Here is a 19,120-nt window from a genome sequence, read left to right on the forward strand (position 1 = left end):
TGCCTTGTGCTAATAGTTTGTTTTCAGTAATTCTGAGTGAGTACACAGACAGAAGAGCAGATATGTGTGGCATTTTTCTGAATCATCTCCAGACAATAAGAGACGTTATTAAGTCTACTTGAGGTGCCAATGATACCCGACTTTGTCCCAGAGAACCTTAAAGGCAATCAGCTCAAGCAAAATCTAAAAACTTTTACCTAACATAATCTTGTCACTATGGCTCAATCCCCCACCATTATGAAATCAGAATTTATCAGTATGAATCCAAAGCCATAACACCATTACAAGATAAGTGTTTCTCCCCACCTCATCCACTTAAACACTGTGTCTAAACATGCACCTACAAAACGAACTTTATATCACCTTCCAACCTAACCAGGATCAGTTTAACAATCTTAATTTACTGACCTTCTCCCATGCATTCAAATTCTAATTCCACCCCTTGAATTCACTTCCCTTCACTGATCTAGTCTGCCATTTCAAAGAAATCATTCCCCATTCTGAAGTCATCCTACAATCATAATATCCTAATGAAATACAATAATAAAAAGACATACAAAATACAAGGCCAAATTTTTTAATATTAGTACCAACAGTTTGAAAATTACATCTTAATAAATATAACAAATATAACAGGAAAAAAGAATTATAAAAACTGTACACTTTCTTAACTGAAAGTATACATATAGGCAATTTATATAGAGAATTGCTATTTTAATCACAATTTTTCATATTTCCATAATGCCTATATGCATACTCTGAGTGAACACCTTATATATCAACATTTAAAGTTTTTAATGTGATAAATGAGCTTGTTTCTTGCTTGTTAATTTGTCTAATCTAGGTTGGATTGATGACAATGCTACTCTCAGCGGATAATGTATATTTAAACTGTTTCTATGTTTTGTTTTAATAACGCTTAAAGTAGAGAACCCAGTCTCACAGAGGTATGTTGAGGGGAATAGAAGGAGAGTTTTTAAAGCAATCTCAGCAAGCTCAGGATATTCATTTTTAACTTTTACCCAAAATGAAGCAAGTGATGCAGTATTTTCAAAATTCATTTTCAATCCTTCATCAGTAGCCAGCTTCAACAACTTATCCTGTAGCGTTATAGTTAAATTTAAATTATCTTTTGATGAAAGAAATGGATTTTGGATCCATGAATTTCCTATGCGTGGATCTTCTTTTGATGGAAAATACAATTCAAAACAATCTAACAAATTTGTAAGGTGTTCGTTGATAACTTTTCGCAGATGTGTAATATCAAGATCATTACCTACTTCATTGATAATTGTTGTTAAATTATGGAACATGTCATAACAATCTGTAGAAACTCTATTTTTCCAAGCTGCTAACTTTTGTTTTTGTCCTTCAATCTTATCTGCCATTGAAAAACATGTTGCATTCTTTCCTTGCATGGAAACATTAAGATCATTAAAAATACTGAAGATATCAGATAAATAAGCAAGTCTGGCTATCCAATTCACATCTTTGAAAAGTTGGGACCAAACTGGTTTCTTGCTTTGCAGAAATACTAAGAGTTCATTTCGTATTTCAAACATCCTTGATAGAACTTTTCCCCGTGATAACCACCGGATCTCAGCATGCAATAACAGTTGCTTATGATCAGTTTCCATATTATCACATAATAAAGAGAACAATCTTGAATTTAATGCATTAGATTTTACATAATTCACAATTTTTACTATGTCAGTAAGCACACTATTTAGTTCAGCTGATATTTTTCTCATAGCAAGACTTTCTCGATGAATGAAGCAATGTGTTGTTTTACATTCTGGCGCAAGTTCCTTAATCTGGGTAACCACTTCAGAATGTTTTCCTGTCATTGAAGCTGCACCATCAGAACATATTCCTACACAAAACTTAAATTCTAAATCGCATTTGTTGACAACATAATTCTTTATCGCTTCATATAATTCTGAGCTAGTTGCGCTTGTCGGTAAAGAGGCTGAAAAAAAGAATTCTTCCTTTATATCATCATCGTGTTCAAACCTCACATATACTAAAAGAATTATCATGTTAGCAATATCTCTGCATTCATCAAGTTGTAATGAAAAATACTTTGCTAGTTTTATTTGTTCTATGAGTTGGTCTTCCATATCATTAGCCAGTTCCTGAATACGTCGAGCTATGGTGTCATTGGAAAGTGGTACTTGAGCTACCTTCTTTGCTGCAGATTCACCCAACATTTCCAAGCAAACTTCTTTGATGCAGTCTTTCACTAGTGTCTCGGCAATTGTGTATGGTGTTTTAGACTTAGCAACCGGAAGTGCTACTTTATAAGAAGCCCGCAAAGCACTAATGTTTATGTGAGAAACATTGAACACCTGCTTTGGTTGGCTTTTTAATTCACTACTCTTTCTTTCAAAGAATTCTTTTGGTTGTGAACTTATTTCTTTATGTTTTGAATATAAATGCCTCTTAAGTTTTGACGGTTTCATTGCTTCATTAGCCAGTACATCTCCACAAATAATACATTGTGGTTTTAGCACTTCACCATCAATTACAGCTACAAAACCAAACTCAATATATGAGGGATCATACTTTCGAGTAAAACTAGTATGAACTCTTTTGGTTTTCACTTCTTTGAGATGATTTCCATTGTTACCATTTCTTTTACCACTACTGCCGTATTCCGAAAAGGTGTGTCTTTTCTTGACAAAAAAGTCCAGTGAAGCTTGTTTTGCCATCTGCAAATTAGGATTAAAAATAAATAATACAAATTTTACTTTCCTCCTTTATCTAATAATGTTAAACTATAAATTAAAAACTAGGCTTGATTAAAAATTAAAAATGATTTTAAAATTAAGCTATAAAGAGTAATAAATGCTTACATTTTCTCAGAGTTTTACATACTTTTGGGTTACAGCTGACAAACTAACCATAAAATATCACACATTGTAATGTGAACCTATTGTGCTTGACTTGTGTGCAACTCCCACCACATGTGACCCACCTTGAGCTATATAACTCTACTTTATAACTCTACTTTATAAAACTTACTGATTTGAAATCTCTTTGGCCTTATCTCATGCTTTCCATTTAAATCCGAAAATTGCTCTTTCCAAACACAACCAATATCTCCCAACCAAACTTATCATCCCCTGCCCTTCCTAAATATTTCTTCACTTGACCTAAGATGCCCTGTCTTAGCTTACCTCCAGACCCAAACTCACATACAATTAAAACAAAGTAACATTAAATTCATCTGTTCCCGAATTCATCCTTCTGTAGAAACATACCATCATACCCACCATTTATCCCCCGGATTGTAGGTTTCTCATTCTCTCAAGAAATGCCTGACATCAGAAAGGAGTAAAAGAGATACTGTTCATCTCCCCAGAAGAATAAAAAAGGAAGCATTCAAGGTTATAACTTCCAACTTGAAATAAGAAATGCAGCAGGGACAGGGGTGGGCATTAAAAATAATAGGACTTTCTTTGGAGAAAATATATCCAAGATGGTCATAACTGTGCTTTAGTATACCACATCAAAAAAATGCTCACTCATTATCATCACAGTAAAGTGTAATGAGGTCATTCCCCTGCTTTGTTCTATAGCAGATACTCAAATTCTTACCCAGTCTCCTACTTTGTCTGATGAAAACGGTGGCTCTGATGGCTTTAACATTTTGGAAGGTTGAACAGTCAAACTTGTTTGAATCCCATCATGTTTCCTTTTCATGGTAGTGGTCTCATAGCAAAGACTACACGTTATTCTGTGACGATAGCCCTCAGTCTCATGCTGAGAGCGCACTCCACAGAGGGCATGGACATTTCTATCACATGATATACAACTATGAGCACCAGTGCATTCTTTTTCACAAACTACACAGGATAAAAATTTTAGTCTGCTTTCAGGAGGGGTTTTATGGGCCACCTTAGGAGTGACAGAAAGATTCTCGTCAATATCACTACTATCTGTTCCAGTCTCAATATTTTCTTCAAACTGGGCTCTTAGAGTATTTTCTAATTCTTTGTCAGCCTGTTCTAATTCATTTTCTGTGTTCAGGCTGGCAACAAGTTCTTCAGTTAACTGACAGTGAAGCTTAGCTTCAGAGCTAAATGTGCCTTCATATGGAGTCTGTTGCATGCCTCTGTGATAGGGTTGATTTTGGATCATTTGAATGAACCACAAAAATTCAGCCCAGTGTGATGAATTGTTAGTTTGCATCCAGGAGATAATCCTATTTTGGATATCCTCATTAATTTGATTCACAGAACTTTGGCTTTGGCAGGGCTGAGGCTTCCCATGGACAATTTTCAATTCTGGCCAAATATTACTGAGTTCGCTAACAATCTGGCTTGAAAATTCCCTCCCATTGTCAGATTGTAGGACACTGGGTGCCCCAATAATTGTAAAAATATCTAGAAGAGCATGTGCAACTTCTTTAGGCCTTCTAGATTTTAATGACCGCAAAAAACTCAACTTTGTACGAAGGTCTTGATAATGCATAATATATTTATACTCCCCATCAGGATTCAATTGCATGTCTATAAGATCCACTTGGCATCTTGAATTAACTTCCTTAATTGGCTTTGATGTTAGAACTTTCTTGAGTTTTGAATTTTTCTGCTGGCATGGTTTGCAGAGTGTCAAGTATAGCATTATAACTTCTTTTGTGATGTTCTTGTATTTTGCTTGTAACTCTTTTTCCATGCGGGTACGTCCGCCATGTCCAATGCTGAGATGTGTATCATGCAGAATGTCAAATAAGTCCTCACTATGTAAATAATACCGTATTTTATCTGTTTCCCCATTTATAGCCTCAATCAGCTTCTCATTTCCTTGTACAAGGATCACATCAAATCTAGCCAAGCGACGGTAGTCAACTGATTCCTTTTTTGCCTTAGCTTTAGCCTCTTTCACTTCCCTTATTAATTGACAGTACTTTGCTTTAGAAAATATCTTAGTATTATTACTTTTGTTTTCCAGTAACACTGCTAAGCTTCTGAAGAACTTTTCTCTCATGTTTTCTGGTTCAATTTCTGCTTCATTAGTATCTAAGCTACTGAGGTTATCATCACCCATGCTTTGAGACATCATGGAAAGCCACAAAAATGACCCTAAAATATAAAGAAAAAAAGTCAATTAGAATATTTGGGAATATAATTTAAAATACATATATTGTCCAAGTAGCCAGTAGAGCTTGGGGTAGAAGTAGAGGCTATGGACACACAAGAGGGGGATAGAATTTTGGTTAGGGGTCCAGTCTTGGAGGAATAAAGAGAAGTAAATGAGGAGCTCTAGCCAGGAACAAAAAGTTCTGATATAGTAGTATCCGGGGTAAGCCTTAAAGTAAAGCACTATTTTATGTAAAACAGGAAGTAGGTTGATGTTATTATTGTTTATTTATTCATTAACTACACAAGAAAATTTTTTTGGCTAGAGAAGCCTCAGCAATACAGTAATAGATTTTTTTAAAAAGCCCCAGACTATACCACATTTTGTTTTATTCAGTCAGGTTAGTTGTTATAGTAACATTTGGGGCTTAAGTTTCAACATCATATATTTATATCAGCTCCCTTCAGGGCTTGTGAAACTATAAGCCCAATAAATATCCTTATTACTAATTTTAATAAAGAAAGAGTAGCAGATGAGCCTAAAGTAGTGAAAAATCTCTGACTTAATATAGCATATTAAAATAAATGTTTAGAATATTCACAATAGAAACATTTAGAATAATTCAAACGTGACTAGTCTTAAGGAAACCATTTGAAAAAAATCAAAAAGAATAATTTGGAATTAGCATATTACCTCTAGACCATTTTATAGCTGCTTGGAAAAAATACTTTCTCTCAAGTCAACATTGTTTCTACTACCAATTTGCATATCAAATATTGAACTGGTAAATTTAAATCCTTCTCAAATGTTTATATTTCCAAAACGAGGTTCACATTAACAACGTTACTGTGTGTCTTGGTCTCACTTAACTCTCAATTGTTCCATAAGACTTCCTTGATCATTTAATTTAAGCTCACAGTGAGTTCTCCTTTCTTCAGAAACATAATTTATTCATAACACAAACTAGCACTGTAGCACTTTCTTCTTTAACTGTTTCATACGTAGATTAACAAGATTTTAAGTTTCTAAAGAAGCAGGGATCACTTATTTTTTCCATTATCTAACACATTAATACACAGAAAAGTATTGGATAAAAATTTGTTGACTAACTTTATAATGAAGATGACAACACTCATGGTAAGAGCTATCTCAAAATGTGACTTAAAAGACCATTACATGGTTATTATTTCTTTCCACACCAATAATACACTTTATGCCATGTTAGAGAGCCATGAGCAGAAAAGGAAGGTAAACAAGGATGAATTTTGGGGAGGGAAGGAAATTCGGGCAATGTAAATGAGAATGAGGAGAATATGAGGTCCAAAAGTTAGTAGAATAAATATTAGTAGCTCTAGGATAAGCAGGGAATAGGGAGTTGCTAGGGCTATACGAGAAAAAATAAACATTATATCAATTATACTTAAGCCTTCTGGGAAAGACAGCTGCTCCAGAACGAGGCCAGCATGTCCTCCTGTCTCCACTACACATTATACTATTAACAGGCCTCAGAACTCTAATGGACATAGACTTAGAAATTCCATTTTCTTCAGTAGAATTTCTAAGCAGTATTACCAAGTCTTAAACAGTCATATGTGACAAAAATTGGGGGCAGAGGGTCTGGAAATGGGACCTACGGCTACTTTGACAAGTGCTCAACATTTATATACAGAGGCATCTCTGGTTTATCCACAGGTACTTAATTCCATTGCAAAATATCCATGGAAAATCTGTTTTTGACTATTTTTTATGTTATTAACTGACAGCTTAATTCAACTCCTTTAATAACATTACACTGCACTGGCTGACTTTTCATTCAGCTATATTCAGTAGAAGCTGCAATGGAATGAGGTTGATAACTTTTCAATGACTAGACCCTTTCCTGTCCCAAACCTCATCCTCTTTCCAGAGACTAAATTATCCTCACCATTATCTTGAAGTGGGTGTGGCTCTGGAGATTCACATTCCATTCTGTCGTCCATGGACTGGAGCTGGGTACCTAAGGACTCCTTTGCAGTATCCAGAGGAGTCATTTCTTCCATAGGAACTTCCTGCCCATATGTGCCCTGTGGAACCTGGGGACAAATAGGTACATTGGAAATTAATATAAGTGATCACTGTACAAACCATAGCTAAACCTCAAAACATTCTTCTACTGAAATAGAATGTAAGAAGAAAAAAAGTCTCCACTGCATTCTCAAGAGGAGTGCAAGATAGAATAAAAGAAATAAAAAAATACTGGGACTAATAAAGCCAGAGCCATGCAACAGAAACTGTCTCCATTGGACAAGAGTTGATATGCATCCCTGTGGTTTCTGTTGTGGGGAACAACAATGGAAACACATTAAAGGAATCTTTCCTAAATTGTGATAATTGAAAGAAAATTGTAAATGGGTTTCAGTATGAGCAATTAAAAGTAAATATATTGGGTAGGAGGTATGCAAATTATCTAATAGGGTCTTATGAACTATTTAACCCAGGAAGGAATCTGACAGTTGTTTTAGACCAAATGTGGAAAACATTAGCCCAGTGTGCTGTGGATGGAAAAACAAAGCCAATCAAGTTGGATAACTGTGTTAGGTGAAAAACAAAACACTATCTTTTCCTTACACTAATCATCTAGCATATGGTTTATAATTAAATTTCCCCAATTGTCCCCAAAATGCATTTGTTTTTAAGTCCATGATCCAATCAATATTTATACATTGTTTTTGATTATTATACCTCTTTTGCTTCTTTTAATCGAAAATAGTTTCTTGCCTTTTTTATGACATTAAATTTTGAAAAATCAGAGTCAGTTGTCTTACAGAATATCCTACATTAGAGATTTGTCTGATTGTTTCTTCACAAATAGATTCTGGTTAAACATTTCTGGAAGAATACTATATAAGTGATGTGTACTTACTGTGTCACATCACAAATAACTATCAAGTTATTTCATTGTTGATAATGCTAAATTTGATCACTTAGTTAAGGTAGTGACCACCAGATCTATCCATTTGAAAAATACATTTTTCCCACTGTAATTAATGTCAGCTTTGGGATAATAATTTAAACTACGTAAATATCCTATTCCCCAATGGTTTTAGCATTCATTGATGATTTTTGCTTGAATCAATTTTTATACTGGGGGTTGCAAAATGGTAACTTCCTACTTTTATAATTTATTCTACATTTATTAGCTAGCAATTTTCTGTAAAGAGCTTTACGTCCCTCCACCTTTATCGTCTGTCTGTCTCTCTTTTTAAGTATCACTATAGACTAATTTTATAATCCATTCCATCCTTATTCATTTTGATGCCCAAACTGTCTCAAATTTGGCCAGTGGGAGCTCCTTTGATCTGGCCCCTTCAGTGTTTCGACGTGACCCCACTAGTTTTTTTTTTAGCACATCCATGCTTTCTAGAACAACAAACAATACAAGGACCACATTGTATTTTCCCTGTCCCAGATCTAGTTTGAACTGTTTTTCCAAGAAGTCTTGATTCATTTTAGAGGGCAACAGTGTTTAATAACAAAGATTGAGCAGTAGGTAGGCTCATTGTTAATGAGGCATCCTCCTCTCTAGGCCCTTTCATGGATAGAGCTGGTAAACACATTTTATAAAATATCATGAATTCAATTCAATTTCAACACCATCGTATTTTCCTTATCTTTCCATATTCCACATAAATACTTCCCTTATTCCACAGTGAAAAAAAAAAGTTCAAAACAATGTATATATATTTATTCATTTGCTCTAACCTACAATAAACACAAAATAGTTTCATAATTACAATGCTTTGTGTTGTAGAACACTTCCAACAACATACCTACTAAGTAAAATTCAATATATCTTTGCAGCTTTATATGTCATAGACAGTATCCCACTAAGAGTATAGTCAGAATATTGTGTTCAAGTCATCTGAATTATTCTTTTTCTCTGTTATTAGGTTATTAATTTAATATACAGTTGAGTTCACTTTTTTCTGTTTGTTTAATCATTTTGAATTTAATTTTTTTAAAAATACTTAAAACACTCACATGATATCAAAAAAATCAAAATATATATTCAGAGAAGTCTTGCTCAAATTCATATAGCCTGCATTCCTCTCACCCACTCATAAGAAACCATTTTTTTGTTGTTGATGTTTTACCCTGTGTTTATTTTTGCAAAAATAAGTAAAAACATTATATATATACACACGTTTGTGTGTATATGTGTGTATATATACTTATATATGTGTGTATACATAATATATATACAAATTGAATGCAGACATGTGTATACTTATTTTTTTCATACTAAATATAGTAGTTCACACCTTCCTGTTTTCACTTAATATAAAAATATTGTCTGGAAATCATTTCATATCACCTCATAGATATCTTCCTCATTCTTTTTTATGTCTACATAGTATTACATTATATGGATGCACCATGGTGTATTCAATCACTCTTACATGGATGGGCATTTAAGTTGTTTACAATATTTTGCTTTTACAAATAATGCTGCAATGAAAAACTATGTCTGTGTTGTTTCTTATTTGTAGACATATATTTTCAAAGTAAATTCCCAGCAGTATTGCTGGGTCAAAGGTAAATGCATAAATAGGTGTTATATGGTGCCAAAATCCCCCGAGTAGGGATGGTACCATTTTGTGCTTCTACCAGCAATGTAGGAGAGGATCTGTTTTCCCAGAACAGACTGTGTTGCCAAGCTTTTGAATTTTTGCCAGTCTGATAGGTGACAAATGGTACCTCAGTGTAGTAGTTTTTTTTTTGAGGAAGATTGGCCCTGAGTTAACATCTGTTGCCAATTTTCCTCTTTTTTTTTTTTTTTCTCCCCAAAGCCCCAGTACACAGTTGTATATCCTAGTTGTATATCCTTCTAGTTCTTCTATGTGGGACACCACCTTAGCATGGCTTGATGAGCAGTGAGTAGATCCACACCCAGGATCCGAACAAGGGAACCCCGGGCCACTGTCAAAGCAGAACGCACAAACTTAACCACTACGCCACCATGGGTGGGCCCCCTCAGTGCAGTTTTGATTTGCTCTTATTGTAATTGAAGTTGAGCGTCTTTTCATATAATTAAAAGCTACCTGTTTGTGAAAAACTGCTCATGTCTCTTGATCGTTTTTATCGCACTTCTGTGCAGGAGGTTAGCTTTTATCCATGATATATTTTGCAAATATTTTCACTAATTTATTATTTTGATTTGCTTGTGGGCTTTTTGTCCTGCATTTTAAAAATGTTTCATGTAGAAAAATTTATTTTACTTCTGGATTTTGAGTAATTCTACATAGATTATAAAGAAGTCATTCATGTTTTCTCCTAGTTCCTGAATGTTTAAAATTTTATATATTGATTTCTGACACATTTAAAGTTCATTCTGATTCTGATATACGATGTGAGGTAATAATTTAATGTGTTTCTTTTCAAAATGGCTATCACTTTGTCCCAACAACATTTATTTAAAAGTCCATTTTTCCCTGCAGTGATTTGAGATGGCACATGGATTGTACACTCAATTTTCATATGTGCTCAAGTCTACTTTTATACTTTCTACTGTTTCATTGATCCATCTATTCATGTACCAGTACCATAATTCTACCTAAAGAGGCTTTATGGTATGCTAGTACCTACTAAGACTACTCCCCTCTTCTTTACTCAAGTTTTTCCTAGAGATGTTTTTATGCTTATTTACACACATGAATGAAGTTCACGTCTTTCAACTCTTTTTTTTCCCATAACTAAGCAATTAGTTTTGTTTTTCCTAAGACAGTGGGTAGAAATTTATTTTCTATTGTCTTTAAGTTTTGGGCAGCACAAATATCTTCACTGGCTACAGATGAACCTATAATATAATAACAGCTCATTAAATTATTACCTAATATGGTAATCCCCTTAGAATTCACTTCAGTGAACATTAGCTGGTTGGCTGTGTTTTTCAGCTTCCCTAGATTTTGTTTGCTTACTTCTTTGTTACTTATCATTGGCAGGTGATATATCTCGGACTCTGCTATGGTCTGAAAGTTTGTGTCCCCCTCAAATTCACATGTTGAAATTGTAACACCCAATGTGATGGTTTTAGGAGGTAGGGCCTTTGGGAGGTGATTAGGTCATGAAGGTGGAGACCTCCTGAATGGGATTAGTCCTCTTATAAAAGAGACTGCACAGAGCTCCTTAGCCCCCTTCCACCATGTGAGGATACAATGAGAAATCTGCAACCTGGAAGAGGGCCCTCACCCAATCATACTGGCACCCTGATCTCGGACTTCCAGCCTCCATAACCATTGCTTCTGTTTGTTTATAAGCCACCCAATCTGTAATATTTTGTTACAGCTGCCCGAACGGACTAAGACAGACTCATATTTTACCAATGATATGGTTAAATAAGGAAAAGGTTGAATAGGAGAGGATATTAATGGTCACAAACCGGTTTATCTGGCAGGAATATTCAGAAGAAAATTTATTACCATTGACTTAGAATAAACACTGCCTTTAATATAAAAACATGTTTACCTCCAAATTATCCACATGACACTGTTTGTTCCACTGGTGTTTGTTTAGGTTTCACTTTCTTGGGACACTAGCAGTAAGTAAGAACCTATTTAAAGCTCTAATGTATTCCTTCTTTCATCTTTTGTGTAAGTTAATTTACTAAATCTCTGTGAAATATGAATCTGCAAATTCAGTTGTCATACCATCCAATATGTATGTTTTCCTGGACTATGTTACAGTCTAATAGCTGACTGTGCTAAGCCTAGAAATGATAGTCAGCAGACAATAGAGAAATGTAATAATTCAGGAAAGTGGCTAACAGCTCACTGTTTGGCACACCTTGTTAGCATTAACCCTGAATGTTCCTGTCTGGCATTTCATTCAGTGTATTTGTGTTATCAACTTACTATAACTTTTTCCACTGAAATAGTGTGTCTGCCTACTCATTCGTACATATGGATCTTTGTCAGTCATATAAGCAACTGGTAACCTGGATGTAAGGATGTGTTAGGCAGATTCTATTCTGAATCTCCACCATTGAGAAATCTAATAAAAATAGATTCATTAATGAAAATAAGTATTCAATAACCAATAACTTCCTAAAGTTGTCTTAAGAGAATATCAGCCTCTAGGATTAATCACATGTCCATGGTTAATTCTAAAACTGAGCAAGAATGAAAGTTACTTAAAAAAAAAGTGTTATCTCCTTGACAACAGAATTCTGATTTATATTTATTTAGTATACCTTACCGTGAAAAGAATACAAATAACAGGACTGGACTCTTCAACTGGAGGCTTTGAGTGTGGCACCCAATTTCCCCTCTGAGTGTGCCATTTACAGTGGAAGTAGCCTGGCTACTTCACATTCCTGCCAAGCCTGTTCTCTTGCAAATAGCCTTGTAGAAGTCATATTGCACTCAAACCAAACATTTCAATAGTTTGCCTTGCCAAATATTCTTGAGGACAAAGAAAACAATCCAGTCCATGAATATATAAGAACCTAGCATGGAAACCCAATCAAACTATGCTCTGCCATATACGTTCTTAGCATTAATTACCCATGTTCTGCATCTAACTTCCAAAAACTTAGCTCATCCCCTGGTGGGCATTTATGAACCTGGTTAATTCTGAGAATTTCCAGCAAAGCTGGAAGAGGAAAATTCTAAAATAACAGGCACATCTTAAGGGAAAAAAACAATACTGTTTATCTAAAACAAAAGGAAAAGGTGTGCTACCTAGAAGTAAGAGATTGCCTGTACAGGCATCTATGCTATAACATAATATACGAACTCATGAAAAAACATGCTTTCTGCAAAACTGCACAAAAAATAACAGGATTTATGGAGAAAATAAAATTACAGGGTAGATTATTTAAAATCTATACAACTTTGTCACCAGAGCACTAATAAAATATAGAAATTCTATTAAAAATACAAGTATAGTCAAAAAGACATATTAAATAAAGAAATATTACATTAAGTATAGGATTTTACCTTAGAAAGGTGATGCTATCTTGTTAGAAAGAGGTGAAAGGAAAGGGTAAGGCAAGGGTAGAGGGACAGCATCATCAGCTGAGGTGGAGAAGGATTTGCACACTTCCCAAGAAAAGTAGTGATATTACAAGAAATGTAATGATGGTTCTGGCTCATCATCTTCTTTTTATTTCTTTGACATTCACTTACAAAAAGATATCCAGTTTTTGCCACTTAAACATTTTACTTCTTTCATAAAGAAACTGCTTACATGCCTCTAAATAGGACCTTATACCACGAAGCGCAATCCTGCTGCGTTCTGTCTTGTAGTCATTATCTTCTATCCACAGCAACTGCTTCTCTATCATACTTAAAACAGAAGACAACTGAGAAGTGAAAAGCTCTTGCGGGACAGCCTGTTGAACCGCCTCATCTTCTCTTCTACACCTTCCATTTGTGCCTTAGCTACGAGTTGTAGATCTGGTGTAGATAGATCTTCTGCATGAGACTGCAGCATCTCCTCAATACCTTCACTCTCAATTTCTCCAAATCCAACCTCCTTTGCAAGAGTAACACAGCTTGCTATGATTTGGGGGTGCTCTTTTGAAGGCTGAAAGCCTTTAGAATCATGCATTAAATCAGGGAGAATATACGCCACATCCCACGCAAGCAGGCTTTTGTGACATCATTCTAGGCCTCTACAATAATATTAATTGCAAGTTTAATGTTGAATCGATTCCAGAATTCAAAAACTGTGTGTGCATTGTCACCCCTGTAGATGCAACACACATCTTGAATGTTCTCCTTAAACCATAAGATTTAAAGGCTGCAATCACACCCTGATCAAGGGGCTGGAGTAAAGAAATTATGTAAGGAGGTAAAAAGAGAACTTTAATATTTGAAGAAAGCTCAGCAACTGTTGGAGGATGGCTTCGTGCATTACTGAGAATTTTAAGAATTTTGAAAGACAAATTTTCCTCTTCCAATATTTTTTAAAATCATCTACAAAAACATCACCTAGAAGATCAGTAAATATCTGCCCTGTCATCTAGCCTCTCTTGCTAGGCCTATAGCAGACACCAAGGCTAGTCTTTACAATTCCTTTCAAAGCTTGTGTGTTTGCAGAGTGATAAATCACAACAGGCTTTAGCTTTAAATCTCCACTGGAATTTGCACCTAGTATCACAGTCAGTTGATCTTTTGTAGCCTTAAACCCTGGAGCTTGAATTTCCTCCTTTGGAGATATAGGCCTTTGAGGGCATTTGCTTCCAACAGAGACTCGTTTCATCAAAATAAAAAATCTGATCCAGGGTATGGCCTTCTTCATCAACCAAATTTCGTAACACTGGGGGAAATGTCTTTGCAGCTTCTTTATCTGCACTCACAGCTTCATCAGAAAGCTTAACATTGTGGAAAGCACAGTGGTTCTTGAAGCCACTAAGCCGGCCACTACTTGCACTAAATGAAGGCACTTCTACAGGATTTTCAGCTTTTTTCTTAAGGTCTTCATATATTGCTAAGCCATTCTCTTTAATTTTGAGAAAGGTTGCCCTTGATAGCTTCTTTGTTTGATATTCAATCCACACACTTAACAAATGTTCCATTTCTTCCACTTTCTTATGCCTTGTTCTAACAGATTTTGTAGCACTGGCAGTTGTTCCAGCTAGATAACTTTCTTTTATTTTCTCAGCATTGTCTCTAATTGTGCAGAAAGTTGATTCTTTAATGCTGGTTGCATGACCAATGTCACAGGTTCTTTCATTTCTTTCAAAACATTTTATAATTTCGAGCTTTCTTCAATTGTTAAAGCTATTCTTCTTTTATGCTCACTAGCAGGAATTTTATCACCAGCATGCTTCTGTGGCACTGCAAACCCCTTTGCTTGTTCATTTTCTGGAATACAAAAAAGTTTAGCAAAAAATGCACAAAGATGGGAGGGAACCATGCAAATAAGCACTTCCAAAACAGAGACTGTGGCCAAGAGAGCCAAGAGAAAGGATGTGGAAGTGAATGGACATTATGTACAGAAGTGTATGTCTTCACAACTTGCTGCGTTCAGCTATAATCAGATATTTTGCATTCAGCTGCTCTTACTTGGTGGCCCAAAATACCACCTTGCTAGGAAAACTCATGCATGAGCCAGTCCAATTTCAGCATAATACTGACTCATTTCCCCATTCACCAATCTCATATGAAAGATTTTGCATTCCAGAAAAACCTATTTTAACAGATCAGACTGTAGACATAAAACGTTCATATTCAAAAAGAGTTCAGATAAATGTACTGATAGTATCATTATAGAAATGTAAGAGTGTTTGGCAAGATTCATAATGTTCTACAATTACTGTGATAGAAAGCAAGAATACTTTTTAAAAAATAACCTCTAGTGTAATGGTAAAAGAAAGAATATTGGGCTCAATATACCTCACATACTAACAACTCCAAGTAGTGAAAAGTATCTAGAAAAAGATGCAATTAATCTCTTCATTATACAGACGAAGACATTAAAGTTCAGAGAAGATGTGTTATGTCCAAGGTATACAGCTAATTAGTGACAGAGCCTATCATAGAACACAGATCTTATGATTCACCATTTCCTAATATTTCCATTAAATTAGGCTACTTTTCTATTTGTCTCCCCTAGAAGGTATTCCTTATATTCTTATAATGATTTATTTTCATATATGGTAAAAGTAGTGAGCATCATAAGAAGAGATAGCTACTTTAATCTCACAGCGACTAAATAAAATATATTTTCTACAGGTAAGCAATAGATCAAGATTTCCCATTTGGTTAAATCATCTACCTATTTGGATCAGCTATCACTTACAGAAAAACCGTTATCCCATAAGCATGCATCTATTCATCTACACCCAATGATCAAATACTAATACCCTCAAACCAGAATTTGCAGCCACCAGTGTGAGGTGGGATTAACTTTCTCCACCTTGGACCCACGCACTCAAATTCTCCACAGAAGATGGCACCTCCAGTTTCTCACCTGCTGTCTAGGTTCATCAAGCTCTCTCTCCAAATCTTCCAGCACAGTCACCACCTCCTCTCCACTCTCAGGATTATGCTCCCGCACCCAAGCCTGGAGCTCCTCAGGAAGGATGGTCAGGAACTGCTCCAGCACCAACAGCTCCAGGATCTGCTCCTTGGTGTGAATCTCGGGGCTCAGCCACTGACTGCAGAGTTCTCGCAGTTGGCTCAGAGCCTCCCTGGGTCCAGGTGTCTCCTGATAGCAGAACTGCCTGAAGCGCCGTCGAGAGAGTTCCCTGGTATGAGACAAATTCTTCTGTAGGCAGGATTCCTGATCCCAAATATGGTCTTCTTCTTTAACCTTTACTTTGATAATCTCCCCTTGTTCCTCTGAAGCCTGACCAACTAAGGCTGGGAGGGCCCTGGAGGCTACCGCCATCCTGAGCTTGGACAGCTCAGAGGAACGCTCTCTCCAATTGGGGTCTAGGCAGATGGGTGATTTTACTTGAGGTCCCCACCCAATCCTTGGTCAGAAAAGTTTTCGATATAAGAAAATAGTGTTAACAGAAAAATCACAGATGCAGCTAAAACGGATTTGTTTACGTGACAACACACGGCAGTTCCTCGAGCAATTCCATTGCAAGTGTAGCCATCCTCTGACAAGACCGGAAATAGTGAGCACAAAACCACTCACGAAAGCGGCAGGGTCACAAATTGAGCAGCAGGTTACTTGCGAGACAGAAAACTGAGGTTATCAAGGACACTCTGGCCCTAAATAAAGCCTGGGTATACGAGGCGGGGCAAGGAGACCAGAGAGAAGGTCGCTCCGCAACCGGAGCTCCTGGTAGCCCAGGCCGGGGCAGAGAGGGAGAGGAGCTCCTCCCCAACCACGAGGTGTCTGCGGAGGAAGCCCGACTGTTGCCTCACAGACGCACCCTTCTCTCAGCCGCAGCTTCCACCTATGACAAGCTCAGACCCTTCGGCGCCAAGCCGGACAAGAGGGCCGACATCCACACTCCCGGGCCGAGGCCGCAGCTCCCCGGCACCCCCGCCGCAGACCCCGGTGCGTTCCCGCCAGGCCGAGGGAGCTGCGCTCACTTCCGGTTCGCTCTAGGATTCCAGGTGGTGCGATCATCTCTGTGGTTGTAGTTACTCGGATTTGTGAACATGGGGAGGCAAGTGCTCTGCAAACTGCACAGAGACTTAACTCTCGAGACCTAGTTATCTGTCCTCTGGTGAACAGTGTCACGGCGTGAGTAGCGCTAGTAGAGAGGCCGCTCTGGGTTTTCTTGTCACGGTGATAAACCGTCGCTGGCACTCGGACGACGGTCCTCACCATGGTGTCTTAAAACAAACGTGGAAGAGCATCCCTGCGGCGAATACCAAGTGAGCGAATTTGTAGACTCCACCTCGCCGTTTCTAGTTAGTTTGGGGCCTATGTCTCCTTTCCCAGTCACCGTAAGTCAGACTTGAGAAAGAATTGTAAGATCTAGTCCCATCTTTCCGTTTTATGGATGGGAAAAGCAAGACTCATGAAAAGTGAGCTGTCCCCTAATGACAGCAGTAGCTATTTATGCTACTTTTGGCTCTGTGAGCCGTGCTGTAAACAGGTGTGGGAAACTGGCCCCAGAAAACTAACAATCAAAATCTGAATGTGTCTTCAGAGCCTAGCGAGTCACCGTAGTGGAGCAACCAGAAAATTCCCACCTGGTTCATGCTCCTTCAGGCATGTGCTCTACTAGGCAAGGTATTTGAAGGTGCACAGAGCTGGCAGTGCGAGAGCGGATGCGGTTCACCAAAGAGAAAATGCCGTTGCAAGAGGAAAAGGCTTCGGCCACCGGATTCTGCCAGAGGTCTGGAAGCATAGGAATCATCGCAAGTGCCAGCCTTGATTCCTCGTTCTCTTCCCCACCCAGCCTGCCACCACGGTCTTGTTAAGAGCGCTCAATAAATAATAGATGCCGAGGAATATTTGTTGAATTGCTGAATGGCTCCCTTTCCCCGTTCTCTTTCTTTCTACTTTGGTCCCTATTGATTACTCACATTTTGGCGTTTCTGATTCAAGAGGCTTTGAAGAATCAGAACATTTCTTTTGGAAATCTCTAAATTAAAAATTCTTACCCTTGAGGTCTGTAAATGGCCTTGATTGAGTCCCTAAACCCAGTGAAATTGTATATAAAATTTTTGTCTATGTGCCAGAGTTATCAGATCCTCAAAGGACGCAGATGGAGCTTCCCCACTCATTTTCCTAGCCGCTATTAACATGTTGCACTTAGCTTTTGTGGTTTTCCCCTAACCAAATGTTAATCTTTTGCAGTCAGAGATTCTATCTTCTACCTCTTTCATTTTCTGCATGCGTGATCACGGCCATGCTGAGCACAGTAGGTAGTCAAACATGGAGTAAACATGACTTCTAAGTCCTCTACTGAAGGACATTAATTTTTTGTAGATTTGCTCTTTTAATTACTAAAGTGATATATATCTGTAAACAAAAAAATATGTCACAAAAGTGAACACGGCAAAAAGTGAAAAACTCCATCCCCAATTCTATTTCTCAGAAAAATTCATGCCGAGTTTGGTATATATTCCTTAAACCTATTTAAAAATGAGTATATAAACTCACAAATTATGATTTATAAAAATTAGATCATGCTATATATTACAATTCAGCAAATTGCTGGGTTTTGTTTGTTTTAAACTTAAACTAAATCCTCTCCGGAAACTGCCAAGCCAACACGTGGGTACCTACATCTATGCCGTTCTTTTTAGTAGCTGTATATTATTTCAATTAAGCGAGTGGGTACATTTTCAAGTTTCTGATATTGCAAAGTATTACGATAAACATCTTTAGATGTTTGTATTTCTGTAGGATGGCTTTTTAAAGAATAATTACTGAGTTAGAGTTTATTTTGATAGATATTACCAAACTGCTCTTCAGAGGGGTATTTATCATGTCTCATTAAATGCATCAAGACCCCTCACTTACATGAGCTCTTTCTAAGGCCCTGGAAGGGGTCGCCCTGTATGAAACACATGTTTTTGTAAAGCTTGCAAAAGTATATTATAATGGAAATTAGCTAAGACTGCTCCTCTTTCTA

At 36.9% G+C, this 19,120-nt stretch overlaps 1 protein-coding gene across 2 annotated transcripts; it reads right to left on the minus strand.

Moving 5' to 3' along the window:
• Positions 1-561: 561 nt before the first annotated feature.
• SCAND3 (SCAN domain containing 3) lies at positions 562-18,649 on the minus strand. Of its 2 annotated transcripts, XM_087438201.1 has the most exons (5): positions 16,042-16,184; positions 13,062-14,933; positions 7,010-7,157; positions 3,601-5,087; positions 562-2,711 (listed from the first exon to the last, which is right to left on the minus strand). In XM_087438201.1, exons 3-5 carry the CDS (start codon positions 7,122-7,124, stop codon positions 795-797), a joined length of 3,519 nt encoding a protein of 1,172 aa, XP_087294327.1. In that variant the 5' UTR covers positions 7,125-7,157; positions 13,062-14,933; positions 16,042-16,184; the 3' UTR covers positions 562-794. The 2 variants fall into 2 exon arrangements, with proteins under 2 accessions (XP_087294327.1, XP_004441803.1); XM_004441746.2 differs by lacking the exon at positions 13,062-14,933 and having other exon boundaries at positions 16,042-18,649.
• Positions 18,650-19,120: the final 471 nt, after the last annotated feature.

This window comes from Ceratotherium simum, chromosome 13, assembly GCF_057802395.1.
Source record: "Ceratotherium simum simum isolate JZ-2026a chromosome 13, ASM5780239v1, whole genome shotgun sequence".
In the NCBI taxonomy this organism is placed as follows: domain Eukaryota; kingdom Metazoa; phylum Chordata; class Mammalia; order Perissodactyla; family Rhinocerotidae; genus Ceratotherium; species Ceratotherium simum.

Bases quoted from the DNA above. Each gene is read 5' to 3' on its own strand.
- SCAND3 (XM_004441746.2), bottom strand. From the start codon at position 16,461: ATGGCGGTAGCCTCCAGGGCCCTCCCAGCCTTAGTTGGTCAGGCTTCA. The intron at 7,158-16,041 runs GTGAGAAACTGG...ATTTGTCCCCAG, and splicing joins TTGATGAACCTAGACAGCAG to GTTCCACAGGGCACATATGG. The intron at 5,088-7,009 runs GTGAGGATAATT...TTTATATTTTAG, and splicing joins ACACCCACTTCAAGATAATG to GGTCATTTTTGTGGCTTTCC.